Here is a 14,820-nt window from a genome sequence, read left to right on the forward strand (position 1 = left end):
CAACCAGGCAACCTCAGAGCGATAGATGGTTTCATTGCCATTTACGATGAGCCCTATAGCTGTAGTGTCATCTGCAAATTTTAGAAACTTTACAGAATCATCATGGGGAACACAATCATTAGTAAACAAAGAGTACAACATCGGTGATAAGACACAGCCTTGAGGTGCACCGGTACTAAGAATAATGGAGTTTGAAATTTTGTCACCAAATTTAACACTCTGTGGTCTATTCAACAAAAAGTTGAGGAGCCAATGACACAAGGACATATTTAGATTGAATGTTTTGAGTTTCTCAAACAGCTTCTTTGGAACGATCGTATTAAAAGCTGAGCTGTAGTCAATAAAAAGGATTCGTGCGTATGTACCAGGGGATTCCAGATGTTGAAGAATAAAATGCAAACCAAGAGCAACAGCATCATCAACTGACCTATTTGCCCTATATGCAAATTGGAATGGATCTAGAAATGGACCAGTGACAGATTTAAGATATCTTAATACAAAACGTTCAAAAACCTTCATAATAACAGAAGTCAGGGCTACAGGTCTATAATCGTTCAGACATCTTTAACGATAGTGATTTCCAAAACCAAAATTGCAGTTGACGGATCACAACCGTTAACTTTTGTCCATATGTGGCCGTAAGTGTTCACAAAATAGCAGTGCTGGGGGTGAGCGTAATAGAATACATGAACAGTTCAGTTACCCTGACAACCAGCGTTCTCATCTCACTCAAACACAGATTTTGTTTGAGAGCTGACGCTTCTGTTAACTAGTGACGAGTATTCTATTTTTCTCTGTCTCAAATTATTCCAGAAATATCAGTTCTAGGGAAAAATCATATACTTTTGAACACGTTACATTTCTCTATGAAAAGAATCGTTTACAGGAACGATACATTTATTGTTTTTCGCCAAAAGATATACTTGCAGTTAGGCATCCTGGTCTACAATATTACTCGTTAAGTTAGGTGGTTAATGAAAAATGGCTTTTAGCCCACAATGCCGCAAAATAACACGTTGAACGATATTTTTTCTATTCTTAGTTTTAATGACTGCACAGATTCATCAGCCTTAAAGTATTGCCTGCAACGTCAATTGACACCCTTCAGAGATTTTCCCTCGTACTTGACATTTAAAGAAGTCTTTGTCGTGCAACACACGACTCTTTGAATTATGAGCACGTGATAAGTGACGCGGGGTTGGGTCGTGTTGGCGATGGTTGAACGTACATGTCTGAAAGGATACAAAGTCGTAGAATCTGCAATGTGGAAATAACCGCAGTATAATTGTATTGGGTAGATGCATGGACAATTGTTTTGTTGATGTTCAGCTCGCGACGAGATAAGGATTCTAGGACAAAAGGCACCTTTGCAGATATGGGGACGTGTCCATTCCCTGCGTTACGCAACGGACACCTGTCACGCGTGAGGAAACCGCCAGGGCCGTTCAACAATCGCCGCTTTGAAGGCATCAGTCGATACCTTGAAGTAGTTCACACTTAGGAAGCTTGATGAGCAAGATGCTTTCTTCACAGACATCGTGGGCAAAGATGTCCTTCTGTCTTCTTTAAGGAGTCACATGGATGCTGTACACGTTCGAAAGATGCAGTATTGCGCTTGGAAGGTTAGGAACAAATATTCAGAGATTTTGTGAAACATTAAGGCATAGCTAACGCCTTCGGTATTTTTTAGCATATGTTCCAAGAAAAGGGTATCAAAAATTATTCTTACAAGTGCTATACATATGAGTAGTTGTCATCTTTTTTTTCTTCGTCTTCATCTGAATGTTGTAATATTACAAATAAGTGTGTGACTTAAAAAGAAAAGCAGATGAGGTTACATTTGCAGATTAAATCAACATTACTACACCATCTAATTATCCCAAATTAGATCAAATCGCGTTATTGTTACGTACTGTCACTTCTTTGGATAGGAGGGGCGTGCACATTGCAAATACGACTGGAGGAGTCGCTCCACCCATATTGCAAATGACATTCATATTATTAGACATGCGTACTCTTTACCAAGAGCCAGACTCCAGATCTGCAACAAAATTGTCTGAAATAAAATCACGAAACTGTCGTGACTTAATTGTAATAGGGGAACCAGTGGTATCAGAATTTGTTTTCAAACCACAGTTACCTGTGGTCTGTTCAGATCTGTTTCTATGCGCCCCATAAACGTGCGTACATCCTCTCAGGTATGCATATGTACACACGTCTATGGGGCGCATACACACAGACCTGAATAGACCACAGGTGACTGTGATTCAAATGCTGTACATCAAAAACATAACAATGGTCGGATAGGCTAATTTCTGGAACACAGACAGGTAGAAAATTCATTGGGCAACTAACAGAGACTTGATCAATTGTGTTTGTAAAGCTGAATAAGCCTAACACGTGATGAATTTTTCTTTACTTTTGCCGTGTTTGTGTTTGGAACCCATATTGTATTACTGTATTGACTTGATTCCACAATATAACAGACAACGTTAACAGACAGCTAAAAATGCACGCTGCATCTCACCGCCGCCAAGTTTTGATGATTAAACTTGCAAACACGCCGGGCCGATGTAGTAGACGTGCACTTATAATACCTTTTCCTCTTGTTGAACCCTCATACACAAAAGATCCTTGCAGCTTAATGTTGAGGATGAAAGTCGGCTGAAATAAAGATCACCACAGAAATGAAACATAGATTGCAAAATGAAGTTTGAAATTTATTGTTTGTACTGTGGCTTTGTTAAAGTGAACCAACATTGACAACAAAAAAGTTGTTGTAGGTGTAAATTACCGTAAGCCAAATACTCCATGTAGTGAATTCATTGACAGTTTTGAAGAATGCCTCGACCAGATGTCAACCAAAGCGAGAGATTGTATTATTCTTGGCGATGTAAACATTGACACATCTGTTGAGTCTCCATCTGCTGCTCAATACGTCACACTTTTGAATATGTACAATTTTATGCAAGTAATTGATACCCCTACAAGAGTTACGAACACTTCAAGTACTGTCATTGATCATCTGATAACAAATATGACGGATTGTTTCATTGATTGTGGAGTTGTACTCTCTGATATTTCTGATCACTACCCTATCTTTGGTATTTTTAAACACCTCAATCATGTATTTAGGCCGCATCATAGAACTAAGAAATATGATTTTAAGAACTACGATAAAAATCTTTTCTTGGCTGATTTGAGTGATGTATCCTGGCAGTCTGTGTACGAATGCGAGGATCCAACTGATGCATATGCAAATTTCCATAGCATCTTTTATGACGTTATGCAGAGACACCTCAAGGTGATTTCAGTTCGTAACAGGCAACAATGTATCAAAAAACCTTGGCTTTCTAGGGGTTTGCTTAAGTCCATCAACACGAAACATAAATTGTTTAGTAAAATGAAAAATAATCCTTTGATGAAAATGTTAAAAATAAGTACACATTGTACAGAAATCTACTGACGAAGCTACTTAAATCAGCAAAGAAAAAATATTATACCAATCTGGTAATTAGTGCAAATGGGAACACCAATAAGACATGGAAAGTTTTACATGAAATTTTGAACAATTCCTGTACAAAATGTACCCCAGACAAATTGCATACAAATAGACCCGACCAGCCTTGTCTGTCGGATAGTGTTGATATTGCTGAAGAGTTTAATGAGTATTTTACCAGTGTGGGGCCAAATCTTGCTGAGAAAATTCGTAACAACGGGGATTTTCGTCAATATCTAAAAGGCGACCATCTTAATTCTTTTTTCTTTCGCCCGGTCTCTGAAAATGATGTGTTCAATGAAATTAGGAAGATTGACCCCAATAAATCCATCGGGCAAGATATGATTCACCCTAGGCTTGTAAACCATGCAGCACATATTATTTCTTATCCATTGGCACATGTAATAAATTGTTCTTTAAGCCAAGGCATCTTTCCAAACGACTTAAAAGTTGCCAAAGTCATACCAGTGTATAAAAGGGCTCTGTTACGAATGTTGGAAATTATCGGCCTATCTCTGTTTTACCAGTCTTCAGTAAAATAGTTGAATCTGTTGTTAAAAACCAACTCATCACTTACCTGGAGAAGTATGATATTCTTCTCAAGACTCAATTTGATTTCCGCAAAAACATACAAAACTTGCCTTGGCCGATTTGATCTCTGATATATTGAAAAACTTGACGATGGTTTCACAACTTTTGGGATTTTTGATTGACCTTAGAAAGGCTTTTGATACAATCAATCATGACATTATGTTACAAAAATTAGACTATTATGGTATAAGGGGGTTGCCTTTACACTGGTTCAAAAGTTTCTGTCAGAACGTAAACAAACCGTCAATATGAGCAATGTATTTTCGTCATATAGGTCAATTGAATGTGGGGTTCCACAAGGTTCTATTCTTGGTCCTATTTTATTTTTGTTAATATAAATGATATCGTAAATTCTACTGATATATTCGATTTTCGTCTATTTGCTGACGATACAAATATGTTCAAATTTATTAAAAACACAAGTGTCATCAACCTTGACCAGATTAATGTTGAATTTCAGAAGGCCTGTGACTGGTGCAGTGCAAACAAGCTCACTGTTAATGTAGAAAAAACAAATTTTATGTTAATTAAAACACCCCAGAGGCTGGTAAATACAGAGGGCAGCTTGAGTGTGGATGGAAATATGGTCGCGAATGTCTCGTCGACAAATTATCTTGGGTAATTTTAGACCAGCACTTGACTTGGAAGGCTCACATTGATAAAGTTAGAAAATTAATCGCCCCGATGGTTGGAATTATTTCTAAAATTCGTCATATCGTCCCCAAAGAAATTTTGCTTTTGCTTTATAATTCCATGATTTTACCCCATATTTGTTACTGTATTGAGATCTGGGGGAATACATTCAGTTCTTTACTCCAACCTATCCTAATTTTACAGAAAAGGTTGTCCGCCTTATCACATTCTCTGCTGCGCGAGCTCATACCGCCCCTCTATTTCAGCAACTGGGAATTCTCAATGTCCATAAGCAATGTGAATTTAATACTTGTACTTTTATCTTTGACCTTAAAAATAGTCATTTCTCACATTCGGTATATCGTTACCTCGATCCAGTGCCTCATAGTTATTCAACACGTCTTAAAACTGGTGAAAACTTCTATATTCCTAAGGTTAATCTTACTTTGAGCCAACATAATTTGAAATATGCTGCAACTATGCTATGGAACAAACTTCCAGATTCTATAAAAAAGTTAAGTGAAAGAAAGCATTTCAAACGTCATTTAAAAGACTGGCTACTTGCCTGTTGATACTATTTTCCCCAAAAGTCGTGGGGTTTTCTGGTCACGTTGTCTTGTTGTTTTCTGATCTGTCTCATATCATTTGTTTCCCGTAATATATTTTTTGATCTGTACCTGATATGAAATATAGTTTGCAATTATTGCTATAGTTTTTTCTGTCCATATCCGCAGATGTACACCTTATGTTATCTATATAGTATAAACATTAGGGGCCACAACTCGACTAGTTCAGAAGAACTATATTGTGGTCCCCGCTAGGAATACCTGCTAAATTATAGAACATAAATTTAGCAATTGTACCAATTTCTCTATCTTTATTTTTCCATGTGTCTTTTGAGTGAATGTAAGTTTATATTTCTAGCGAAATAAACTGAAACTGAACATCGAAAATGGTAATATTAAAATAGAAGAACTTGAAGACGTATAACAACAATGGCACAATCATTATCATCATCATCATCATCATCATCATCATCATCATCGTCATCGTCATCGTCGTCGTCGTCATCATCATCATCATCATCATCATCATCACCACCACCACCACATAGAACAGCAACAACAACAACAACAACAACAACAACAACAACAACAACAACAACAACAATAATAATAATAATAATAATAATAATAATAATAATAATAATAATGTTGAAAGTGACGAGGCGATGATAATCACGATGACAACAAGGACGACCTTGACGATTATGATGATATTTCTACTATACTTGCTATGCTATTAGCTTCATGTAACAAAACAACTTTGCACACAGCACCAAAACTCTTGTTGAGTCTTCGAGGATCCTGGGTATGTCCAATTAAATGGTTAGAGGTTTAGCCAGATGCGGGACATCCATAGATTTACATATTGTAGATTTATAAAAGCCAGAGCCCGAATACTATTTCGAGAACACACTTTGCAGATTCTTTGCAGGTGGATTATTTCAAAATACTAAATAATGGACTTATAATTTGTAGTAATGTCCACGTTTCAGATTGTCTCCCATTTCCCTCCCATTTTCAAATGGTATATGCCCTGCACAACCTAATGGCAAGATGAAGTAGTCAGACATCGACTTAGGCATCAAAGCCTCATTGGCTCATACTTGCCTTATGCTCCCTTGAGCACCAGACAACCGAATCAGCTTGATGGTTTGATATTTGATATACTTCAGTAGATGCTGCATGCAAGACATCATCTGCGTGTAGGCGTGGTAAATGTCAAAGGGACACAATGAAGAAGAAGGTGCAGTCTCATATTTGTCAAACGATACTTAGCCAGCCAAACGTTATGCCGGTGACTACTTCTATGGGACTCACAACAAACATTTGATAAGATCTAATGATGCCAGACATGTTATTCGTTTGTTGGTTCTGGCATATTTGCCTATCTTCATTGAATCGAGCCGATTTTTTCACCAGCCATATTCTTCGTCTGAAATCGACGATTACTCTCAAACCAGCGGCGAGTGGTCTACAGAAATAGCTCTTGACATGTGCGACAGTTGGGAATACCCGAGGAATGCATCGATGTCGCTGAGCGGGCATTGTTGTCGGAGCAGGGACTGTGCTTCAATGGCACCGAATACATCTGCGACCGAGCGTCTACCGACGACCAGCCTTGGCTCTGCAACTGTCACGAGGACTGTACAATGTATGGCGATTGCTGTAGGGGCTACCATGAAGCATGCAGAGAGGAGCAAACACTTCAAAAGCCGTTGACGTCGACAGCAGCTGTGAGATCACAGACAGTGTCACAGGGTTTGGCCTATGGATGGTAAACAGGTGCCCAAACAATGGTCATATTGAAACTCTTGATCAGAAAACAGCGAGACATCACTGTGAGGAGACGAAACCCGCAGGTGAAGTGAATTTGTATGCTAAATAAATTGACTAAAGAGAGAAATGCGAACATGTTAATAGAATCTAAAGAGAAAAACACACAATTTCAAAAAATCGTATTTGAATTTATTTCTTTCCAGCAGGAGTTGAAACAATATCATTGCTGACCACATTGAATGACTAGAACTGGTGCTGTAGTATCCAATAATGGAAGAGTATATGAAACAAAGAAATTTATTAAATAATTTCAGTGCCTAATAGTAATAGCATAGCTTAAATATTTTTGAATATCAATGAAAATGGGGCAGATTTTTCTGAAAACCTAAAACTCTGCGATTCTGAATATAGAATAAATCAGCTCTAATTTAAGACAAAAACAAGAAAAAATTGCAGCTTTATCGTTAAACGTACATCATCGAAGGAACGTTGTATTGAAAAATAATATCGATTCAATTCAATTTCTGTTTATTTTTCATTTGAGCACGATCTTTGAACAAGTAATGGAAATGTATGTATGTATGTATGTATGTATGTATGTATGTATGTATGTATGTATGTATGTATGTATGTACTAATGAATGCTAGTCAATAATGAACTCTGGCCATAATGCTATTTTGTTAATAAAACTCTCTCCAGAGAAATATCAAATGAGATCATGAAAGCTAGGATGACTAAGATTATCTAGACACGGAGCTAACATTGACTGTGGTAATTACTCGCCACGAATTCAAATTAAAGGTCGCAACTTCTCCAACCATGTTCAGTTGGATCAAACAAACTGTACATAATGTCCAACTCTTTTAAAATCTAGCTCGGCCGAAAACTCGGTTTAGGCTGTGCTCTCAAACAGTTCTGAAGGGGATTTCGGGGGGGGGGGAACTTTAAAAAATACGACATGGCAGGGGCGATCTGAAAAAATGACTGTGCAAAGGGGGGGGGGCCTTGAAAATTATTGAATATCAAATTTCTTTCAAAATACAATCTAGTACTTTCATTTCCTGCTATTTTCATTTTGGGGCGCGCCCTTTGGGCGCAAGATTTAGGATGCATTAAACAATTTAGTGATGATCAAAGTAGCAACCTTGAAGCAAAAAATTTCGATTGCCATAATTTCTATTTACCAAAACCCTCTGTTGTGCAAAACGTACTTCTATAATGAACAAGTCATCGTTGATGACACAGTCCCCACTTGTTAATGGGTACTTTGAGTCCTCTTCATTCATTAGTTCTGTGATAAAAATACTTTGATACAGATGGAGATCAATGGCCAAGAATGAGTTCCATATTGATGAAAACATAAAAACAATGTAGGCCACTATCCTAAAGGTCATTAAATGATTCAACTGGGAATTAGTCGACAGGATGTTGTAAAACATTTTTTCATACTATCCTAACACTAACAGATTATCACCCGTACCATATTTCATAAAGTTTGATGCAGTATTTACACAAAACACAAAACAAATTGACGTGCATATCTATGACATTGGTCAATGTCCTTGTACCAACTTTGAATAAAATCGGTTGAAACATGTTTGAGTTTTATGGCTCTGTACATGCAAAAATCGTAAAAAATGGCCGCTTGGCAGCCATATTGGATCGAACCACAAAACAAATCAAGGTGCATCTGTATGACATATGAAATTATCCTTGTACCAAGTTTGAATGAAATCACTCCAGGCATCTCTGAGATATCTGCGTGAACGGACGGACGGACGGACGCACGTACGCACATGACCAAACCTATAAGTCCCCCCGGACGGTGTCCGTGGGGACTAATAAACTTTCAACTAAATCTTTTAATAACAATTGAGAGATAACTTATTTGATGAAATTCTCCCATTGACAATATATTGAGTCTAGGTCAGTGTCAAACATTCATGTTGCCGTACATTTTTATTTTTTGAGGACTTTAATAAAAACTGGTAGCTTCAGGTCAAACAAACTTTGAATAACCAATTTGGAAAATGATTACCTATGAGCCCAAATCCTCCCATAGGCAATGCCTTACTCGACCTAGTATACTCTGAGTATACTCTGAGTATAGTCCCCCGAGGCAGCAGATGAGAAAGGACATATAGAATATGGTGTTTATTTTACTCTATTTGTCATAGCGTTATTCAATCCTGTCAAATTAGATCTATACTTGGAAAAGAAAAGAAAAGAAAAGAAAAGGAAACAGGCAAAACAGCTAGTTCCCTTTGTCTTTGCCAAAATAAATGGGTAGTACTCATGCAATCATTCATTTTATATTTGAAGTCCTTGCTCTATAACACTAGGGTATAGGCCCATAAACGAATGTAAATTCTTTTCAAAAACTTGTGGTAGGGGCTTATATGTCGACAGGGGACTATACTCTCAGTTTGATAAGTTACATGGTCCCATTAATGTCAAATGTTCATCTTAAACTATGAAATTAATAAGAACTCTAAACAGAAGACATACTGTTTGGAATTTACATTGTGTCATCAATAATAACTGAAAGTTTCAGTCGAATAACCTGTAAATAACAATTTAGGAGATTATACCCTATGTATATGAATCCTCACAAAATTGACTCCAGCTGGTTAATGCATGACCACGATCCCTCCATACAGGACCATGACCCTTCGAATGTGTTTACAAGAAAAGGAGTGACCTTACCTAATTTTCATGTGCAAAAACACCCTCCCCCTTCGTGTCACAATCCGTATCAACAATATCTTAATTGACATATAAATTTTCATTTGACCTTTGAACTTTCATAGAACACTTTTAACCTCTTCAAATAATCACTTGAGTGAAATTCAAATATTATATTTGTTATTCGCATCTGCACTTTTACCACCCCATTCTCAGAACGTACGTTTATATCATTATCAAACATTTATATAAAAGCAACGATTTATCTAGTTTTGTATTGTGAAATTATTAAGAATTATTAATAGTTTTCGCATAGACTACAATGTATAAAGAATCAACATTGCTGTTAAATTCAAAAATCAAATTCCTTGAATCCAAATACACATGAACTTGTAACCACTCTTGTCTAATCAGTACATTAATATCAATTATCAAACGTCTAGAGATACACAGATTTAGCTAGTTTTGCAATTTAAAAAATATTCATAGTTGCCTCGTAGACTACAATGTATATTTAAGTGCATTTCGGTGAAATTCCAACATCAAATTTCAGGCACACTCATGCGCTTGTCTAATCAAGTGCAATTATATAAATTATCCAGGGTCTCTATATGCACAAGTATCGCATGTTTTATATCAATTTGCGAATAAATTATTCAGTTTTATCATAGACTCCCATGTATAGTGGATCAATATTATCGGCTAAATTCAAAAATCAAATTTCTTTTACACACATGTACTTGTAACCAGTACCCTCTTATAATCAAGTGCGCTTATGTCAATTATCGAGGGCCTATATACGCATAAGTATAGTAAATTTTGTATTGGAAAATACGTGCTCCTAGTTTTCTAACAGACTACCATACAGTGAATCAACGTTACAGAAGAAATCCAAAAATCATTTTTTGTACACACATACACTTTTTACTTGCCACTTCAAGCAAAGTACATTCACACAAATTATCAAACACATGTAAATGTAGAGATATAGCTTGTTTTCATTGAAAAATGTTAATAGTTTGCCCATAGACTCCCATGTATTATGATTTGACATTTTTTAACGAAGCACTGTATCGACCACACCTTGCCCTCCCTTAAGGGGGACTTCAAAATTACGGCACGACAGAAGGTGGACTTGCGCGCATTTTGAGTTTGTAAGGGGATATTTGAAAAACACTGAGAACTATTTTTGGTCGCTCCCGCCACCCCCTCCCTCCCCGCAGAGGTGTTTGTGAATGCACACTAAGTTATAATACAGAGAACACAAACCGTTTTGGAGAGGGTTGTCCCTTGCTCTATCACAATTTAACTGTGTTCGTTTGGCTGAGTTGGATTTAGTCGAAGTGTCCCTCTACCCATCAGGTGACGGCAACGCCATGTCACCACATTTAAGTTGTGTTAGAGATAAGAACAACCTTTAACATTGGACAGAGTACGGCATTGTAGCAAACAATGGCAATCACGATAATTTGCAAAATTGATAAGAATTATGGGAAACACTCTTAGTCAATAAATTTGATTACAAGCGAATTGTTCTGGCCTATCGTGATTTTGAGAAAGATATACACCGAATGACTTGATTTGCTACACTTGGAGGGCGTGCCCTCGGATGTTGGGATGTAAAAGAACAGTTCTCAGTCGGAGTTGTTCTCATTCGATACCCTTTACCCTTTTTTTCCTTTTTTTCTTTCACAGATATGACAAGTGCCCGCGTTGATCTGAAGACTCCAGTGTACGGAAGCAAGCGACTTTTCCGCAATGTATACTGTGCTTTGTGTAATGGCATTGCCTTGGAAGACCTGGAGTTTTTCAACACCACAATAACCTGCAACCATCCATTCGCGCCAACCGGGGACACAATTTCTGATATTTTGCTATGGCTCGAAAAAAAAGGTGATTTTTGTAGAGTGACCAATAGTCATCCGACTGATCAGAGTGAGCTAGTTCACAAATGTGTTAAGTTAGAAAATCCGTGTGAAGGCAATCCCTATATGCACAAAATGTGCGAGTCGTTTTTAGCAGCCACGAGTGTTCTCTGGCGAAAATTTTATAGTAGTTTGCGTAGTTTCGTTCACTTTCGAAACCCATTTTGCCTATTTTGTGTTGGGCATACTAGAAATTATTTGTTTTCATATACAACTGACGTAAGCTGTGGAGTCAGGCAGAAAGCTATAATATCGCTTACTAATGACAGTACGCCTGACAGCGTTTTTGAACTCAAGTTATCGTTCGGATATAAGAGTGGCATTGTTTTGGAGATTTTTGACAAGGCGCATAATACATCTGCCATTTTAACAGAGAAACCTGAGTGCGCGAAAGGTACGTTTGTCCGTGATTATGCCTTTATGTTTTTATGCATCGTTCCAATCAATGACCAAGCGATCAATTCTGAGAGCTTGATGTATGATGCATTTAGAAAGGGTAATTCTACATGTGGAAGTGTAGATAGTATGTTTCATCCAGTCAACCTGACCTTGAAGGTCGTCATCGATGACACTTTTGATGAAAATATGAATATTTTCCCATGGGTCATTGCCAATGTCAATCAATATTTTGAGAGACTGATTAATAGTGTTCCATGTTATCGTCTGCTGGACGTGAAGTTCATGCCGGTGCAGAAGGGTACAGGTAGATATGGTACAGAAATAATAGTAAGATACGCTCTTTCCTCAATAACATTTGATGTCATTGAACTTCTAGTGAGCAATTCGTCTGCTTCTGATTGGTTTTCACCGTTAAATGTGGTGATGATAATCGTCAAGCAAGAAACACACTTCGGTGATTGCGAACAGCCTGGTAATACTTTGAGTTTTAGCTCTAGTAGTCAGTTTCAATTAGTTGATGTGAATAATGAAGTGGTTACCGTAATAGATACGATAAGACGCATGGTTTATTTCGTGACCGACATTGTGTCTTCGGCCGATTTAGCGGTGTTGCCTGTCGATTCTGTGGATAACATAATCTACAAATTAGACACATGTGCAAAGGCGGAACCGAGAAACATTATAGATGAAGCACCCAGAAACATTTTAGATAAAGGGATAGACGACTCCACTACCCAAATACCAGTGGCAGGCTCTTACTCCGATACTCCAACACCAGTGGCAGGCTTATCTACTCCGGTTTCCCATCTCCCGCTATCATGTCCCTCTGGCAAGATAATACGCATTCCAGATGAAAGTGTCATTATCAGCGATGGATTGCTTCGCGCAGAAGGCGTCACAAATAGTGAGATCCTGGCATTCAAAATTGTTCCGCTTGAAGATGTAGCCCTAGTGTGCGTTTCGATAAATGCTGATGCTAACGCCGCTGCAGTAATTGCTAATTTGCGCCGTTTCATGGTGGCGTTCCTAAGGTACACTTCTGCGTTTTTTATCTTTGTGTCCACATTTATAGTCTGCGTGCTTCTTGTTATGAAAAATAAGCTCGAGAAAATTTGCTTATCGTTCTTGATTGGCTTTGGGCTATTATCAGAGGTTATTGGTCTGGTAATTGAGGAAAACACGCTGTCCCACCTCCCTTGTATGGTAGGCTCCATTGTAAAGCACTTTAGTAACATCAGTAGCTGTGCTTGGCTGCTTTCATTTTCTCTATCTCTGTACGTTGGCGAGAAGCTTGGGGAAAACCAGTCTCTCAGCTACAAAGACAAGATTATAAGTGTTGCCTGGGGGTCGATATTTCCAGTTAGCATCGCAGTGTTGGAATTGGCCTTGCACTATTGTGGGTGCACACAGTTGGTGGTTTTGGTGTATGGCTCCTACGGGTGTTCATTGATTGGTGGCATCTCACGGTTGATCTTTATCCACATTCCTTGCTGCCTGTCTCTGGTGTTGTCATTACCAGTTATCATTACGGTGTACCGTAGACAGCATAGACGAGAGTCCAGCAAGTACGTCTGCCGTTTGCTCATCACAATATATATTGTGTTGTGCACTCTGTCATCTGTTGCCGTTGCGCGGGAGTTCCTGGTCTCGACCAAGATGGTTCTGGCTTGCGATAGTATCCTTGCCATTAAAGGCATCTTGCTCTTTTTGTGCATTATGCCGTGTTCTAGAAAACCTGACCCGGAGAGTCGCTTTCGCAGGTACCATTGGAGAAATTCCACCGTACGTGGGCCGTCAACTATCAGTAGCACCGTCACTTAATGATGTTATACCTAGACAGACAAGGAGCGTCCTGTTGTTTTTAATTGATCAATGTCGATAGTATGTACACTTAAAACATACAGTAACATACATTTAAACGCCACCAGAGGTGGTAGTCTCATATTATTGGTTTTCCTATTGTCATTGGTACTTGTCGCATTGTCAGTAATACATGCTCACGATGTGCCAGAAGTTAAGATTGGAAATTTCATTTCCATCTAAATATGCAGAGACGATGCTTATATTGTTAATAACAGTATCCAGTGGTCATTAATTATAAGAAAATTAAAATAGAATCAAACTTACTATATACATTAGTCGGACAAGCAAAGTAAATTCAAAGTCCTATTTGACCTTTCGATGAAAACTGTTGACACATGTTTTGTTAAATCCGTGCAGTTCCAGATTATCTGTCTAATATATCAAAACAGTGGACATAAATGTATAATTTTTACCATGATAGGGACCAATTGTGTTAAAAAGGGGACGCGCTATGCCATGATTATCCTTGCAATAGCAACCATAGTGCCAAAATTTCGATTGCAAGCTGATAACAAGCGTTCAGTCCTAAATCTGGCATTTTATGCATCTCGTTATTGAGTTGGATGATGCTCATTTAATGTGACAGCGATAGTCTAAATCCTAGTGTTCTTGGCGTATGATCTCGTTCATATGCACGACAATTTTCCTTTCCTGTTTTTTTTAATGCGTGATGGTAACGATATCTTGTATCAATGACGAGGTAGAAAATAATATATTTAATATATTTAGTGACAGTGATATGCTTTTTAAATGGCATGTTAAAAAGTAATAATCTGCATGTTTTGTATTGGTCTCTTTACAAGGACTCAAAAACATGGCAACGACCATCAATTTAGTAGGGAAAACTTCCGATTACGCTCATAGTATATTTTTCAAGCGCAG

At 37.9% G+C, this 14,820-nt stretch overlaps 1 protein-coding gene across 1 annotated transcript; it reads left to right on the plus strand.

Moving 5' to 3' along the window:
* The first annotated feature begins 7,017 nt into the window (after positions 1-7,017).
* Positions 7,018-14,080, plus strand: LOC139147997 (uncharacterized). Its single transcript, XM_070719256.1, has 2 exons — positions 7,018-7,148; positions 11,447-14,080. The coding sequence occupies exons 1-2, from the start codon at positions 7,061-7,063 to the stop codon at positions 13,894-13,896; spliced, it is 2,538 nt and encodes an 845-aa protein (XP_070575357.1). The 5' UTR covers positions 7,018-7,060; the 3' UTR covers positions 13,897-14,080.
* The last annotated feature ends 740 nt before the right edge of the window (positions 14,081-14,820 follow it).

Source organism: Ptychodera flava, chromosome 2, assembly GCF_041260155.1.
Source record: "Ptychodera flava strain L36383 chromosome 2, AS_Pfla_20210202, whole genome shotgun sequence".
Classification (NCBI taxonomy): domain Eukaryota; kingdom Metazoa; phylum Hemichordata; class Enteropneusta; family Ptychoderidae; genus Ptychodera; species Ptychodera flava.

Coding starts and splice junctions, on each gene's coding strand:
- LOC139147997 (XM_070719256.1), top strand. CDS start 7,061: ATGGTAAACAGGTGCCCAAACAATGGTCATATTGAAACTCTTGATCAG. Junction 7,149..11,446: donor TGAGGAGACGAAACCCGCAG/GTGAAGTGAATT, acceptor TTTCTTTCACAG/ATATGACAAGTGCCCGCGTT.